The 16,830-nt window shown below is 42.4% G+C and overlaps 1 protein-coding gene across 1 annotated transcript; it reads right to left on the reverse strand.

Annotated features, from left to right (window-relative positions):
• Positions 1–1,785: 1,785 nt before the first annotated feature.
• bmp2b (bone morphogenetic protein 2b) lies at positions 1,786–6,947 on the reverse strand (the record flags this gene model as incomplete). Its single annotated transcript, XM_014009888.1, is given in 3 exon segments — positions 1,786–2,856; positions 5,614–5,981; positions 6,846–6,947. Coding segments are annotated over 2 exon segments (1,257 nt in total). The 3' UTR covers positions 1,786–1,954.
• Positions 6,948–16,830: the final 9,883 nt, after the last annotated feature.

The raw sequence follows: 16,830 nt of genomic DNA on the forward strand, positions 1-16,830 counted from the left end.
GCACAGGCTGTTGTGAAGTTTGGAGTTTAACTTTTACCCAGGGTTCACAAAACGTGCCAATAAAGCGACTTGCCGGTCACAGCCCAATGTTGAAAATGCAAAATAGAAAATAAAAACAAGTTAAAGTTGACATATTGGAGGTGAATCTGTGGTTGGGTTTGCAGCAGCACAATCCTGASTTGATTTATGTACTTTAAAGAGTGAAAAAAAAACAGAACCAGAGCTACTTTTTAAAACGATATTTAAGTGTTTTTACAGCCTCTGAAAATAGTATTAGTGCTCCTTCTTTGTGTTTTCATTTACATTTTCTATATAAGTAACAAGCAAAGCTTTGTTCGATGCACATTTGTTTTTGCAGAGAAAAAGCCCACCAGGAAATCCTTGAATAGATGATTGAAAAAACAACCACGTTGGTTTTCCATGCGAGCGAATGCATGTGTCTGAGATTGAAAACCAACATTCCTTGGTCCCAATGTGCACTCACATTAAAACATTCTATTTAGAGGATTCTGAGCTGGCCTGTGATCCCTCCAAACCCTTTCTAATGCAAACACAGCCGGGAGCACGGTCATCCAAACTCCTCAAAACTCTTCACTGTTTCTCTTTTCTTTCTTATCGGATCTGATTTCTTATCCATACATAAAAACTTTTGTGTTGCTATTATGTTAAGTTCTATAATAAAGCTCATAACATTGCAGTAAAAGAGTAGTTTATGGTTTTGTAATATTTTGTTTTGTATATTATCTTTTTTTCTAACCAGCTATCCTCATTGTTTCTTAAGCTGTATTTGGTTATTGCGTTGTTTTCTCGGTTAACAGTGCATCATTTGTTTCAGTTGTGTCATTTTGGCAAATAAAAATGCATCCCCACCCCCCCACTCCCCTTAAAGGAGAAACTCATTAGAGCTTTATCATACTAAGATAAAGGAAGGCAGCCAGACTTGGAGGTAGGAATCTGTCTGAGCATGTGCAGTATGTGGTCAGGTGCAGGTGTGTGTTTGTTTTAATTAATTCAAGTGCTGGTAAATTGTTTTCCTGCTTAAGGCACGTTGCTGTGTCTGTGTCCCACCTTATGCAATCTCTCAGTAAGAAATCTTACAGTAAATAAACCTTGTCAGCCTTCCGCAGAAGCACTAGAGTTTCACTTCTTTTTTTTCATCTTTTTTATTAATGGTTTGGAGCAAAATAAACATAAGAGCCAGCTCTTGAAAGATTGTTCCCAGGAATCTTTTGCAGTGACATGTAATGCATAAAAACACACCCGTCTGTTTTCCCAGTACTCCCATGGGAGTCTGTTACATTGGTGGGCATGTAAATCGTMCTCTGACCCCCCGCACCGCTTTGCAGTTCATTACACCAGTGATTTAACCCTGTTGGTTTGTTTTTGGTTTCCAATTACATCTACCAAAATAGTTCATGCTTGATTTGCAATTAGTGTTATATTTTTGTAGGTAATTTTCCTTCAGAGTTTCAAACTTGCATTCAGCCACACGTCATGCTCCAAACTCCCTCTCTAAAAAAAAAAAAAAAACAAAACCCTCAGAAATGTATGGTTCAGAATAGCTACTTGAGTAACCACATCTTTCTTTTATGATAAATACACATTATTTATTTACAAATAAAGTGGTTATAATAGAAATAAATAYAAAATAAAAAATCTGAGCAATATACTTCATGTGGTATTGCACCCATTTCAAAATGTACATCAAAAAATACATTTTCAGAACCAGTAAAGGAATATTCTTTTGATTAAAACATTTATTTTTCCCCCAACTTTTAAGTAGACATAAATATATTCATATATAGTTTTTTTCTTATTCCACAATAGCTCTGTTTATTGTATTTTTCATATAAATAAATGTCTTTGTTGAGAAACCGGGTGTCCATCGCAACCAAAAACACTTGTCAGTCTATCTTGTCTGCTCACTTTTTGTATCCACTATCAGTTTTTTTTTTCACTGGCAGCCGCATCCCTCCACCACCATGTCCTGGTAGTTTTTTAGAATGACTTTCTGATATTCATCCAGGTAGAGCAAGGAAATGGGGCTGAGTTCAGTGGGTACACAACAGGCTTTGGGGATGTTTGAGTTGACTGAGTTGACAAGTGTCTGCACAATGGCGTGATTGGTTGCGTTGAGGTGGTCCGCTAAGGGGAAGGGACATTCTCCGTGGCAATAAAAGGCATGGTAGCCAGGGGGCGCCACTATCCACTCGTTCCACCCCACGTCACTAAAGTCTACRTACAAGGCGTGCCTTTTACAGCTTGCCTTGTGCTGGTGCTTCCTGCGCTGTTTGCGAAGTGCTGCCTGCCTTTTTTCCCGCGTATGTAGCACCGAGTCCCCGCGGCCATCGTGGCCGTATGTCACCARCAAGGGCCGTGCCTGAGGCCACGAGTCCTGGTCCGGATGCAGAGACCGGCTCACCCTGACATGTCTGTTGGGCCTCTGGGCGTGATCAGCGTCCGTCTTCTTTTCCTCTGGATGAAGCACTTCCACCATGAAGCCATGATTGTGGCCTTTCCCCGAGGTCCACTGAGACACAGCAGGACTCACATCAAAGCTCTCCCAGCGACTCAAAGAGTCCTGCACCAGCCGGGTGTCCAGTAGGCGTACAAGAGGTTCAGCGCCATCAGCAGCAGGAACTCCGAATACCTCGTAAATGTTAATACGATGGAAGCCGCCGAYGGGGACGCTGTCACCGGTGCTGCTGTTGTTGGGGGTCGCCGCTCCCATGACCTGGTCTCTGTAAATGCGAAGCTCTGCTGAAGTGATGAGCTCCTCGTTAGGGACAGAAGTCAGGTTAAAGTAGAACTGCTGGATGGTTTTGCCTTTTAGGCTGGTCAGGGCCTCCATGGACTCTACAAAGAACAAAAGAGACATCCATATTTTAAGATAGCAGGCCAACAATGTGTCAAAGTATTTATGAGAAACAAAACACGATTAAAATAGGTGTTGGTTTAACAGATCAACAGGAAAAAAGCTGATCTTTTAGCAGTTTATTTTCTGCGCAGCCAGCCACGTGGTCATAGAAAGTGGGTGTGGGCCACTGTCAAGCAGGTAAAACACGATATATCAAGCCTTTGCATGTATGACTCAGTGCATTCACAGGCAATACTCAAAATGATGTAATACCATCATTAGTGTCAGGCTCTTGAAATCACCTGGTTAAATGTCAAAGAATGAAAGCGGCTCGCTTCCATCTACTGATAAAATCAAACAGATCCATCAGGCTGCCTTCATGTGCCTCATTTAGCCGCTGCACACTATTTCCATCAGTGCGCACACTGAMGTCTAATCAAATCTACAGCAGAGAAATAAAAAAAACAACAGAAAAATTATTAAACAAATGCCAGATGTCACATAGGTCTTTGCTGAACATCCTAAAGTATTTTGCAATGTAATATTTAAAACTTTTTTCAAATTAATTACAAAGAAAACCAGAYGCTTGTTTGGGAAAGAATTTAGGAGCAAATGGTTCCTGACTCTTATCAACTAGAATTGTTAAAATGCTTTTTTTCTTTTACTCACACACATCTTTGTAAGCRTATTAAAATAACACACGACTGGCAATCCCCTGTGTGGCATGAATGAAAGAAGAATTAAAGGCTGCAATTTCCTTTGAGGTGGCCCCACTTCGAACTTTTACTTTGTGATCATAGACAATGTTTAGACACCCAAATTAATCCGTTTGCTGCGGGAAAATAACACAAACCTCAAACTCTYATCTTTTCAAAGGAGCCATTTAGGAAATTCCACTGTCTCATCCTAACCCCCCACCCCCACCCCCCAACTCCAGTGACACAAAGACCTCAATTAGACCCATCACTCCTCATTTGATGTGGGGAAGCCCCCTGCCTCTCCTTCCCTCTCCCCAGTACCCAATCCTCTGTCTTTCCTTCATCAGTACCCAAATCCCCCTTTCTCTCTGTTCTCTTAGCCCCAAATCCCCCTTTCTTTTCGTCTACTTCTCCATCCCTGTTTTCCCTCTGTCTTTTTCTGAAACAGTATTCTCCGACTCCCGTCTTTCTTTTCTGTAAGGACCTGCCGCATGAGCAAGTTTAGGCTTGTCAAAAACGTGTGAAGCACAGATAAGTGCATCAACATTCCTAATTTCTTTTAGTGCTGCATGCCAAAACAATAAATAAAAACKAATGTTGGACCAATCAGGGACCTGTCTCTGACAACTTCTTTCTGTGTAATAGTGGAAATGTTCAATTTGGCATGGGTAAGGAGTATTATTGAAAACMGATAGTGGTGAAACTCATTGTCCAAGTCAAAAAGAATATCTGAAGAGAGATGTGATGAACGATCTGAGTCAATTTTTATGAGAAGCAGCATTTACACCTGTAGATACACTCATTACACAAAGCAACAATCACCTGACATGGTATAAAAAAGACTAATAACCACCGCTGTTTGCATAGGATGGAACAAAGCAGGAGAACCTGTGTAAATAGAGTCTGAACACATTTGTGACGACGTCAAGGTGGGCTTGGAGCAGAGGTTTCCAGCAGCGGGCTGGGAGCAGTCACTCAGCTCTGCTGCTCAGGCCAGCACTGTTTGTAGTGTGTCAGTGTAGCCACTTGGTGTCATTGCACTAGGGCCTTTGGAGAGCACCCAAGCAGCCACACAGCCACCCCTCTGACTCACCCCTGATGGAAAGTTCTCCAGTCAAACACAGGACTCTGTATGACGACTGCAGCGCCCCAATGGACTCAGCAACGTGTAACTTATATGTTGCAAAAACTGCTACTTAGTATACAGATGATGATAATTGTGTGTGTATATACACCTGGATTATAATTAAGATAAAAAAGATTACGATCTTAAATAGCAGCACTTAYATAAAAATATCTAAATATTTAGATGTTCTTTTAAAGTTATTAACCATGTCAAACATTTAGAGTTCAACCAGTTTAATAARTTAACTTGTATCTTAGTCATCATGTGTTGCCAAAAGGCAAACAACAAAAAAAAATCAACAATCACTGCGTGTTTTCCAAACTTGAACGTGCGTAATGGCGCACACCACGAGGTGGAAAAAAAAAAAAGAAAAAGACAAAAAGAAAGCAACTCCTCCCTCATCATTTTACCAAGAACCCATTTCAGTCTTGTTAAAAATGACTCAGTCTGACACGAGTGACTTCGTCACAGTGTGTGTGTGTCGCCTGTTGTTTTTTTTTTTAAGTTACAGGATGACGTCTATCACCTGCGCAAAGGCACACCGCCCTTTATCCTGCTCCTGTGGTGCGTGTCTGGAAAAACTGTTTTCAGAGCCCACGCAAACAACATCAATTATTAAGAAACAAATTACCCCGGGGATGCCGCCGCCCCTCATGTTTCTGAAGCCGGTGACAGCTGCTCCGGACCTGTTTGCCCTAAAAACCTAACATTTAATMTAATTGCGCGTCACGTGACGCTTGTTTATAAACCGTGCCACTAAGTTTAACCACTTTTTTTTTGGAGTTACAAACACACTGGATGCGTGTCATCTGCAAATGACTAAACTTTTATAAATCAGTGAAGACTGGATGGGCCTTGACGCACTGAGTCACGTTTAAATATAGGTTTGGGTTGTCTGAGAGCGCATGGAAAGGTATGTCACTAATACGCACCTTCGTGGTGAAAGCTTCTAATCGTGCTGGCCTTGCTGGCGGCTCTCTCTGCGTGCTTCCCCATGCTCTTGGGCCGCTTGGCGCTGTGGTCTCCGTTGGCGGAGTGCATGCGGTAAAGGTCCACCATGTACTGCGGCACCACKGCCTGCTTGCTGGGGGTCGGCCGGCGCTTCAGGCCGAACATGTTCAGCAGGCGAAGCTCGAACTCTTGGAGGAAGCTCTCCGACTGCTCCGGGCTCTGCTTGCCGGACTCGCTGTACTTCCTCCGGCCCACCTCGGGGATGAGTCCCGCAGCACCTTCCAGCAGCACCTGAGCGAGCAGCAGTACCATGAGAGATCGGACCACGGCGACCATGATCAGTCAGTCCCTGCGGAGAAAGTTTGCGCGTCAATACACTGGCGCTGAATGTATTGACATGAGGTGGTGGAGGGGGGCTTCTTCACTGGAGCATTTTTCCCCAAAAACTTGTGTGGCGACCCCCTTCCCCCCCCCCTCCCTCCTCATACAGCAGGTTAAAAAGGGGAGACACCTTACTTTGAAAGGGGGGTGAGGGGGAGGAGGACATCACCCCAGCGGCTAATGCGCGTCAAACATGAACCCAAACATGAAAATATCACTTTGAGAAAGTACTAAAAGAAACAAGGGGGTGTTTAAAAAAAGAGAGAGAAATCAAAGGATTTCCAGGGGGAAGACTCAGACAAAAGGTCTCCAGAAAAGATAAGAGATCATGTTCGATGTGATATGAAAAGAAGAGGAAAAAAAAAGAAGTCTGCGCAGAAGATCACAAGAATCATATGAAGAGGAAAAAAAGGGGAGAGGGGGGGGGGGGTGTTAGAAACCAGCAGCAGCAGTACAATCAGACAGGCTCGTGTATTCAGGAGGGTTGAGTTACTTCAAGAGGCTCGCAGGTGTTAGATCTGACGTGCAGGGCCAGATGGATCCCCGGACAGCACATCAAATAACATCTGAGTGGCACAACTTCCACAAGCTTTTCACCAGCTTCTCTCATGTTTCTCCCACGCTTCATCAGAAGTGGAGGTGGGGGAGGCTTGAAATTTTACGCACACAACTTGTAATTATGATCAGGGGGAAAAATAATAATAAAAGTCCATGGCCACTTGTAAAGTTACTTTTCCCCTTCATAAGTTATGCCAAAAAAATTGAAAAGTGTGAATTTGATTTAAAAAGAAACCCAAAAACTAAAATCCAACATAATTAATTAGATTATTACCTGACGAGAAAGCGCTGTGTCCGGTCGTCGTTCCACCTTTAAGCTCCGATAAATTCCACATTAACTCGTGTTTAATCCAAGTTGCTTCTCCGTGGGGGACCAAAAACAGCCCGTACCCTTCGCCGATCGCTTCACGCACATATTCTCACCAGCTGCAACAAGTCGGGTTAGGTTTTGGGTCAGTGCGGAGAGAAAGAAAGAAAGAAAGAAAAAAGAAGAAAGGAAAAAAAAGAAAGAAAAAGAAGTCTATGAGGAAACGGCTGCGCGAAACCGAACTAAGTGTAAAGACTTCTGGCTGCACATTTTAAATAAACGAGAAAAAAAATCAACAGGCTGAGATTTTTAAAAAAAAAAATGAGCGGAGCTGGATGTTTTTTTGGAGAGGAAAAAGGCGCACTGAAGTTGTTGCTGCGAATGGGAGAGCGCGTCTGAGTACCACACCGTCCTCCTGGTTCCATTGATTGGTGCCTTCTCTTCCCCCTGCGACTCTTTTTGTCCAACAATGATGTCACAACGAGCTGTCAATCATCATCCCTCCACTACGCACCACATCCATGTGCGCTTTTACCCCTGAGACAACAAAAAAACAAAACCAAAAAAATATTCATGATGTCAAAATAAGAGATATTCTCACTTTTGATGTTATTATTAATAGTTTTAATGACTTCATTTTTTTAAAAAAAAGAAAAAGTACAGAAAATACGGAAACGAGAAGAGAATTTGCTTTTCTCTTTCAAATGAGTTAAATCATATTGTTTGTTATTATGACAATAAGATGTTTAAATACTTAAATTAACAACAGGGTGTGGGGTATTTTTGTAAATCTAACCAAACAGTGCATAATCAAAGTCCATTTTCTGTGTTTCCTGATTAGATTAGTAATGAAGCATTGTTAAAGGCTGGATCAAACATGCTTTAATTTTGGATTAATCAGATAATAGTTTTATTTTGTGGTTTGTAAGGGATTAGTCGCTGCAAATCCACCGTCACCTCCTGAACTTTACTGTGAAGTGTGAATGAGTCCATATCTGGCTTATAACAGGGCTGATTTGGTCTTTCGACTTGATCATTCTTTTCTTTTTGGATTTGTTTACAGAAAGTTAATAATTTACTAGGCAGATTTGGTCAGTGGAAAACCCAAGCTAGCAGGTCTTAACAACAAATGTATTTTATAGTCACTTGTTTAACTTAAAAGAAATCTCTTTATAACATAAAACCTTTCACGCTTATGTTAATTGTAATCAGTGTGAGAAAGTGTTGCTCATCAGAGGCACAGAAGCTTTGCTGCATTGCTTTTAGCCTGTGCTGTGATTGACAGCATTACTGTTTGGGTCATCTCCATAAGAAAAGCCCTCCATTAGGTGAAGATTGTGTGGCAGGCAGCTGTGTGTTGGCAAAAGCTCCCATGTTGTTGTTGTTTCAGCAGCAGATTAAATCCAACAGTGATCACAAGATATCTTTGTCTTGTTTCAGTAAAATAACATTTTATAAGGGATAATCCCGGATCATCCTCTTGGCAATTAAAATCCAGGAAGGTCTTGGGTTGATGCCATTACCTGAGTGACATCGTGCACCAATAAATCGGAGCACTTTGTTTTTAAAAGGCTGAATTATTCTTATTTTAACCTTCCCGATTATTTCCTATATTTGTATTCTGTTAATTGGGTTTACTTGACTTATTTTCTCTACATTTCATCTGTTAGAGATTGTTCAGATCTTTTGAAGTGGAGTTATAAGTTCTGAACAAACTAGATACCGCATAGTGGTAACATAATGACCCCTGCACGCAGAAATGCACCAGAACTCAGAAGTCTTTATTCCTAATAATTGTCATGCTACTAGGTGCATCCCAAAATTGTAGTGGTTAAGGTGGGGGTCTTATTTATTTAATAGATTTTGAGCAATAACTGTTTTTGTATGTCCAGATGGCACCTTTTCAGATAAATTGAGGGTCCGGGGGGCACTGATTGGTCGGCCTGATGGAAAGAGCTTCATCAGAGCTAAACAACAAAAGAAATCTGAAGCTCCCATTTTGAGCATTTTTTGAGCAATAACCATTTTTGTATGTCCAGATACCCCTTTTTCGGATGAACTGGGGGGGGGGGGGCACTGATTGGTGGGCCTGATTGATAGAGCTTCATCAGAGCTAAACAACAAAACACATTTGAACCTTCTACGTTGAACAGTTTCTGAGTTATAAACATTTTTGTTTGTCCAGATACCCCCTCTTTGAAAGGAGCCCTCTCCTGGGGTCTATCGTAAAAACGTTGGCTGGTGCAGTGTAGGTCCGACTCATCTACAGTCCAGCCAAATTTCATTTCGGTTGGTGCAGCCGTTTTTGTGCTACGGTTGACCAAAAATCACTGAATAAAAAAATAAACAGTACGAAAACAATATGACTCCCGCTTACGCTTCACATGCGGGGGTCATAATAATGTCTTAGTGTAGTGTTTTGTGGTGTACTGCCTGCTTAAAGGAGAATCCAGCTACCCTGCAGAAAAAACACATTTCGACCGCTTGTATCCGCAATCTTGTTCTTACGGTCACTACCCAAAGTTTGTGACCATAGATGAGGGTAGGAACGTACACTGATCCGCGTCACCACAACAGACCGGTACAGAGTCCGCTAAACTGCAGAAGCTGCACCGATCTGCCTATCAATCTCACGCTCCATCTTTCCCTCACTCGTGAACAAGACCCCAAAATACTTGAACTCCTCCACTTGAGGCAGACCTTCACCCCAACCCAGAGAGAGCAATCCACCCTTTCCCGACTGAGGACCATGGACTCAGATTTGGAGGTGTTGATCCTCATCCGAGCCGATGCACACTCAGCTGCGAACTGCTCCAATGAGAGCTGAAGATCCTGGTGCGATGATGCCAACAGATCCACATCATCTGCAAACAGCAGAAATGAAATCCTGATGCCACCAAACTGGACTCCCTCCGTGCCCTGGCTGCACTGAGAAATTCTGTCCATGTAAGTTATGAACAGAATCGGTGACAACTGGCAGCCCTGGCAGAGTCCATTTCCCACTCTGAAGGGGTCCAACTTACTACTGGTAATGCAAACCAAACTCTCGCACCGCTTGTTTAGAGACTGAATGGCCCATAACAACGGGCCCACAATCCCATACTCGCGTATCACTCCCCACAGTGTACCCCTCGAGGATCCTAGAGTTGGTCCAGTGTTCCACAGCCAGGACGGAACCTGCATTGTTCCTCCAGATTCTGAGGTTCGACTGAAGGTAGGCATGTTGGACTAATTTTTAATCATTACTATTGAGCATCACTGAGGTTTTTGATGTTGACATTATCCTTTAGTGCTCTAAAATGATGGAAAATAACTTAAGATGGGTTTAACGCCCCCTCAACATCTTTGGTATTGCTTTGAGAGATTATTTGTTGCATGAAGAGGACTCCGAGGACCTTCACAAACGCTTTGAGACATTTTGGAGACTCCTTCCCAAATGCTGAACACAAACTGTCGCAGATAGTCACATCTTGTTGATATGCATTCTTTRCTTATTGCTGAGAGTTCATTCAGTGAACTCGGTTGAACTGACAAGCTGACAGCTAGTCTGAAGGAGGCCAAGACCAAAGCAGATGGCTGCCATTATTTGCATAGAGTTCTATGATTATTTGTAAGTGCAAGTAGCACCAGCAGCATCTAGCTATAGCATTTCTGGTTCAGCCGTGGAGACTTCCAACAACAATGTCATAATATTTCTGCAAAAATACCTATGTAGTTTGAAATTGATGATATAAAAGTTTAAAAGACAATGCTCACATCACTAAGATTTTTTTTTATGATGGCAGCAATAAACTTTGTTCTTGATCTCACTGTTGTCAATTTAGTCAGAATTAAATTATATTTGTCTAAACTTAGAAACCAACTGGTGCAATATGAACTGTTCATAACCATAAATCTCATTTAGAAAGATCTGAACTATTGCTTGAGTAACGATTAGCTTTTTGTTCCAAGTTAATGTTAGCAGGTATGATTGGGTCTGTGTTGCCAATGAACTGTGTAAAAGCTGCATATTTAAATGCTCTTAACCGGGGAGTAAAGCATCTTTATTGACACAAGAGAGCATTATACATGAATTTATTTGACAATCTATTTMTTTGCATTTATAGGGGTGTGTGTAGTTTGTTATTTTGCATGAATATGTGAGTGCATGACATAATGTATTTGAAAGTGACACGGCTTTCTTCAGGCCAATACTGAGAAATGTGTCTAACCACGGCTGCTGAAGGACTGTTTGAGGCGATCGCACAACTCTGACATGGCATATATCATTGTTTTGAGTCAGATACGTCCCCCTTATCAAATTGCTGCCACTGATCCAATTACATGCTGATTGAAAGGACAACTCAACAATGTGGTGTGTCAACAGAGTGAAAGTTTTGAGGCCAGAGAGGGCAGGTAGAGATATCCTATCAGAGTTGTAAGTGAACGTTCTGCTCTGGAGGTGTGGGAATTTACTAAGAGGGTAAATATGAAGTTAGCCAGCGAGTGCCAACCCATTACTGTCATCAGTTTTATTTTCCAGCAGTAATTGTCAGGCTTTTCTCTGAAGTTTATATCAGTTGGCTTATTGTGGTACTCCAGCTTTGTTCTACAATCTAAAAACAGGCACGTCAGGTGAACTGGTGATTTTTTATTGACCAAGAGTGAGGATGTGCCTTTATTATTATTATTATTATTATTATTATTATTATTATTATTATTATTATTATTATTATTATTATTATTATTATTATTAGTGTTGTGTCCGTGTAACTGTTTTAAAACTTTTCATGTGGTACCTCATTTTTTCCCCACTGGCTACTGAAACAGTCTCCCAGACAGACCAAAATTAGTATCTTTATATTTTTACTTTTTTTGTGATATTTGAAAATTGTGGAACACACATCACAAAACTTAAAAGTCAAGAGAATTGTGGCTTCTTGGCCTCGCATTCACTGTTAATATTTCTAGATGCCCTGTTTTGTTTTCCCAGTACTTTGAAGAAAGAGAACATTATTGTGTTGAAAATTAACTTTTTGCAAATACACATGCTATACAATTTTCTACATGCAAAGTTAAATTAGGCACGTATTTTTATAACTAACAACTAACCAAATATTTTTCTTTTCCTTTGAATTTCATGTAAATGTTCAGCGAGCCCACAATCGGTTTAAAAAATACTGTCGAGCATCTGGACAGCCTCATAACAGTCATTTAGCTTCAGACTATTGTTATCAGATAAACAGTGTCCTTGTTCCAACACTAAGAAACAATATATTCAGTCTCATGCTTGAAGCTGTCAGWCTATACTTAGGAACAGCAAAATTAAAATTTCTCAGACCATGTTGGAGCACTGTACAGTGCTGTCTCTTACACCATATTTTCTCTCTGTGATATTTTGAGGCTTGTTATTGTATTTTACCATCTTTTTAATACAGATGGGAGAAAAAGAAGCTCGTAAAAAGGCACGGCAAATTTTTCCAGTTGCATAATTTTTAAAAGGTCAGATTAACAGCACTTCTTTTACCTTTACAGTATATTCCAAACATTTTTGACCTTTGGGAATGTCTGTAGTCACCACAAGAACAATAKGTGTAAAGTGAAACCATTTTGTACTAACTCTTCATCTAATACCTGTATCTTTTTGTTTTATGGACAATGTGTCACACATACAACTTATCCGAAAGTGTTAAATTTATTGAAGAGGAAAAATAGTGAGGGTATTTGAGGGAAACTGTGTCATCTACCAAAGGTGAGAGGCAAAAGTATTGTTTTCCATTTGTGTGCATCTGTACGTATTTGTTTGTAGCTTTAGCAAAACATTTCATRAAGGGGACACATTTTAAGAAAACTTTGAGGCCATAATATCCAGATGTACATCTGCAACTAATTAACTTTTAGAGTTAACTCTGTTCAAGATAAAAGCCACAGTKAAGTGACTTTTGAAAACACTAAAATGACTACAAGTCACTCAGTTTTACAAATACACCTAGGATTTTGTGTCCATAATATGTAAGTCATCCCCAACAAACACAATTTGTTCATATTGTCTGTAAATTACAAGGATTTCCCCCGTTTTTGCATGTTTACAGACTTATTACAGTTTTTTCGAAAACTTTCCTTCAAATCTATTTAAGGGTGTATTCACACTTGAAACATTTGGTCCACTTTAAACGGACCAGAGTTTGTTTTCCCATTATCTTTAATGCAGGTGTGAATACACTCATGCAAACCCTGGTGAGGACCAAACAACCAGACCATGACCCACTTTTTGAGGTGTCTCGGTCCACTTCCTAATGAACTCTGGTGCGGTTGACTTCTGGTGTGAATACAGACTGGCCTCGACCTGAACCAACTACAGGAAACATGCACCATTTTGGACTTCACGAGCCACGGTAGTCAACATGGTGACAGTATTTGGAGACGTACTGGGACAGATGCACACATGATGGACATACACATGCAGCACACAGGACCTTCCATCTTTCTAAAGAAAACAAAGTAAAAAAATAAAAACTTTCATCTTTCTTTCCTGGTCTGTGCTCTGTCCCACCCCCATCATTTCTGTTCAATGGGATCAATGATCATCATTTATGTGGCTTTGTTGTCAAATTATGATCCACTTTCAAAAAAGCACAATGTGAATGCAAACTGCACTAAAAATATATAGTCCACTTTTGGTACAGATAAACAAGCAGACCAAGGATTTTCCTGGTGTGAATACACCCWAAGTCTCAGAACTGGCAGGTTGTAAGAAAATAGTTTCGCCATCTCGTTTTTCCCTTCCTGTTTCTCTGATGCTGGAGACTCTGCACCCCCACATCCTATCTCCACTGCCATAAGTCTGCTTGTCCACTCCAAACCCAATCCCAGTACAACCTGTCCGTCCGTCTGTCCATGTGTCCGTCCGTCCGTTTTCTGCCGCTTATCCAGGATCGGGTCGCGGGGGCAGCAGGCTAAGCAGAGAGACCCAGACTTCCCTCTCCCCAGCCACTTGGGTCAGTCCTTCCGGGGGAATCCCAAGGCGTTCCCAGGGCAGCCGAGAAACATAGTCCCTCCAGCGTGTCCTGGGTCTTCCTCTGGGCCTCCTCCCAGTGGGACATGCCCGGAACACCTCACCAGGGAGACGTCTAGGAGGCATCCTAACCAGATGCCCGAGCCACCTCAACTGGCTCCTCTCAATGTGGAGGAGCAGCGGCTCTACTCTGAGTCCCTCCCGGATGACTGAGCTTCTCACCCTATCTCTTAAGGGAAAGCCCAGACACCCTGCGAAGGAAACTCATTTCAGCCGCTTGTATCCGCGTTTGGTCACTACCCAAAGTTCATGACCATAGGTGAGGGCAGGAACGTAGGCCGACTGGTAAATTGAGAGCTTTGCCTTCTGGCTCAGCTCCCGCTTCACCGCGACAGACCGGTACAATGCCCGCATCACTGCAAATGCAGCATCAATCCACCTGTTGATCTCCCGCTCCATTCTTCCCTCATTTGTGAACAAGACCCCAAGATACTTGAACTCCTCCACTTGGGGCAGGACCTCCTCCCTGACCCGGAGACGGCACGCTACCGGTTTCCGGCTMWAGACCATGGTCTCGGATTTGGAGGCACTGATCTTCATCCCGGCCGCTTCACACTCGGCTGTGAACCACTCCAGTGAGAGGTGGAGATCAGGATCTGATGAAGCCAATAGGACAACATCATCTGCAAAAAGCAGAGATGTGATCTTAAGGTCACCAAAAAGGATCCCCTCAACACMTTGGCTGCGCCTAGAAATTCTGTCCGTAAAAGTTATGAACAGAATCGGTGACAAAGGACAACTTGGCAGAGTCTAACTCTCACCGGAAACGAGTCCGACTTACTACCGGCAATGCAGACCAAGCTCTGGCACCGGTCAAACAGGGACCTAACAGCCCGTATCAATGGGCCTGGTACCCCATACTCCCGGAGTGCCCCCCACAGGAGTCCCCGAGGGACACAAAACACATGAAGACTGGTTGAGCGAACTCCCATGCACCCCCCAGGACCCTGCTGAGGGTGTAGAGCTGGTCCGCTGTTCCATGACCAGGACGAAAACCACACTGCTCTTCCTGAATCCGAGATTCGACTATCCGACGGACCCTCCTTTCCGGAACCCCTGAATAAACCTTACCAGGGCGGCTCAGAAGTATGATCCTCCTATAGTTGGAACACACTCTGTGGCCCCCCTTTTTAAATAGGGAGACCACCACCCCGGTCTGCCAATCCAGGGGAACTGCCCCCGATATCCACGCGACATTGTAGAGTCGCGTCAACCAATGTAACCCCACAACATCCAGAGCCTTRAGGAACTCAGGGCGAATCTCATCCACCCACGGTGCCCTGCCACCAAGGAGTTTTTTAACCACCTCAGTGATCTCGGCACCAGAGATTGGAGAGTCTGACCCAGGGCCCCAGGCTCTGCTTCCTCATGGGAAGACGTGTCGGTAGGATTGAGGAGGTCCTCAAAGTATTCCGCCCACCGACCCACAACGTCCCAAGTTGAGGTCAGCAGCGCACCATCTCCACCATAAATAGTGTTGGTGGTGAACCAACACTATTGTGGCCCCACCCAACACAACCCATACAGGTAATTGTCCAAAGGGGTTGATGTGTATGACTCTGAGTGCTCTGCGTTGCATAAAATCTTTGCTTAGCACTTTGGCATTAACTTTTAGTCAACACTGCCTGTCGGTTAACAMAGTTTCTCATGTGCCACAATAAATATTAATGAAACTCTCAGAAAGTCTACAACACGTTAATATCAGTTTTGTTAAGTCAACCCAATTCACAACAGTTTTCATATCTAATCGACACTGACCAACACGAAAATGGTCAGTTTTACAGGTACAATTTGTTGCAGGTATTATCTTGAACACATTCTCTGAGAGCTTTCACATCTAGATCTAACAATATCAGTTGAGATGGAGCAAAAGGTCATTTACAAGTGCTGTCTCTTCTCAGCCTAAGGAAATTTTATTTTAGTCTCTAGCATGAAAGGTGGCATTCAATACGCATTCCTTAAAAATAAATTCTGGGCCATTAATTTTAACCTAAACATAGATCCTGATGTAGAGACATCTCAGTGTTCTATCTGTCTTCTATCTTCCACTGTGTGTTCCTTGTGTTCGTGTTTACGCTGTTGTAGATGGAGATGGCAAAGACCTCTCTTGTCAGAACAGACATTCCTGGAGTCAGTAGGCAGACAAAGCTCTGAGATGACACCGCAGATCCAACCATTAGCCTTTCACCTACTGTTAACAGTTGCTTGGCTATAAGACCTGCATTCCTAAGCCTTGAGCCAAAGCCTACTGCAAGATAATCTACAGATCTTTCTTGAGGCCAAGAAACAATTTTTTTCTTCGCTGTGACTCACTTCTAATTCAGCTGTTGAGCAAACGTGTCTTTTTAATTTAGAAACCAATAAAATCTTCATCAATCTACATGTGTTTGACAGCAGAAGCACGACTGCTAGACTGAGCTGAGCACGTGCGCACGATGCATGAAAGAGACTGCGGCCAAATGGGACACATTTCGTATAGGTTTGTCCCAAAATGGAAACCCACCAAGGTCAAAAACGGGCAGCTAAAAAACCAGAGTCAATATTTATGGATACAGAACATGTGGCACACTTCTCTACCCACTAATTTGAGCAACAAGTCCACCTCGAGATTATATGGGCTCTCAGAGATCACAAGAGAGGGTTCTAACCTTGCTTGCATGATTCAAATGCTGAGAGCTGCGCTGAGGTTGGTCGCTGACGAGAAGCTGTGAATAATTTGGCAAATTGGCTCTCTGTTTATTCGTTTATGTTTTAATTTCTGGTATAAATAAAAGGACAATAACGCTTTGATCAGACAGTCCTGGTTTCTCCTTTTTTCCAAAGCTAAAGTTTGTAATTATCAGTGGATGTTGTGATAATTATGATTATCATAAAAGGACTTTTGGAGGCCCTTTTGGG

The sequence above is a fragment of the Austrofundulus limnaeus genome, unplaced genomic scaffold, assembly GCF_001266775.1.
Source record: "Austrofundulus limnaeus strain Quisiro unplaced genomic scaffold, Austrofundulus_limnaeus-1.0 Scaffold63, whole genome shotgun sequence".
NCBI lineage: Eukaryota > Metazoa > Chordata > Actinopteri > Cyprinodontiformes > Rivulidae > Austrofundulus > Austrofundulus limnaeus.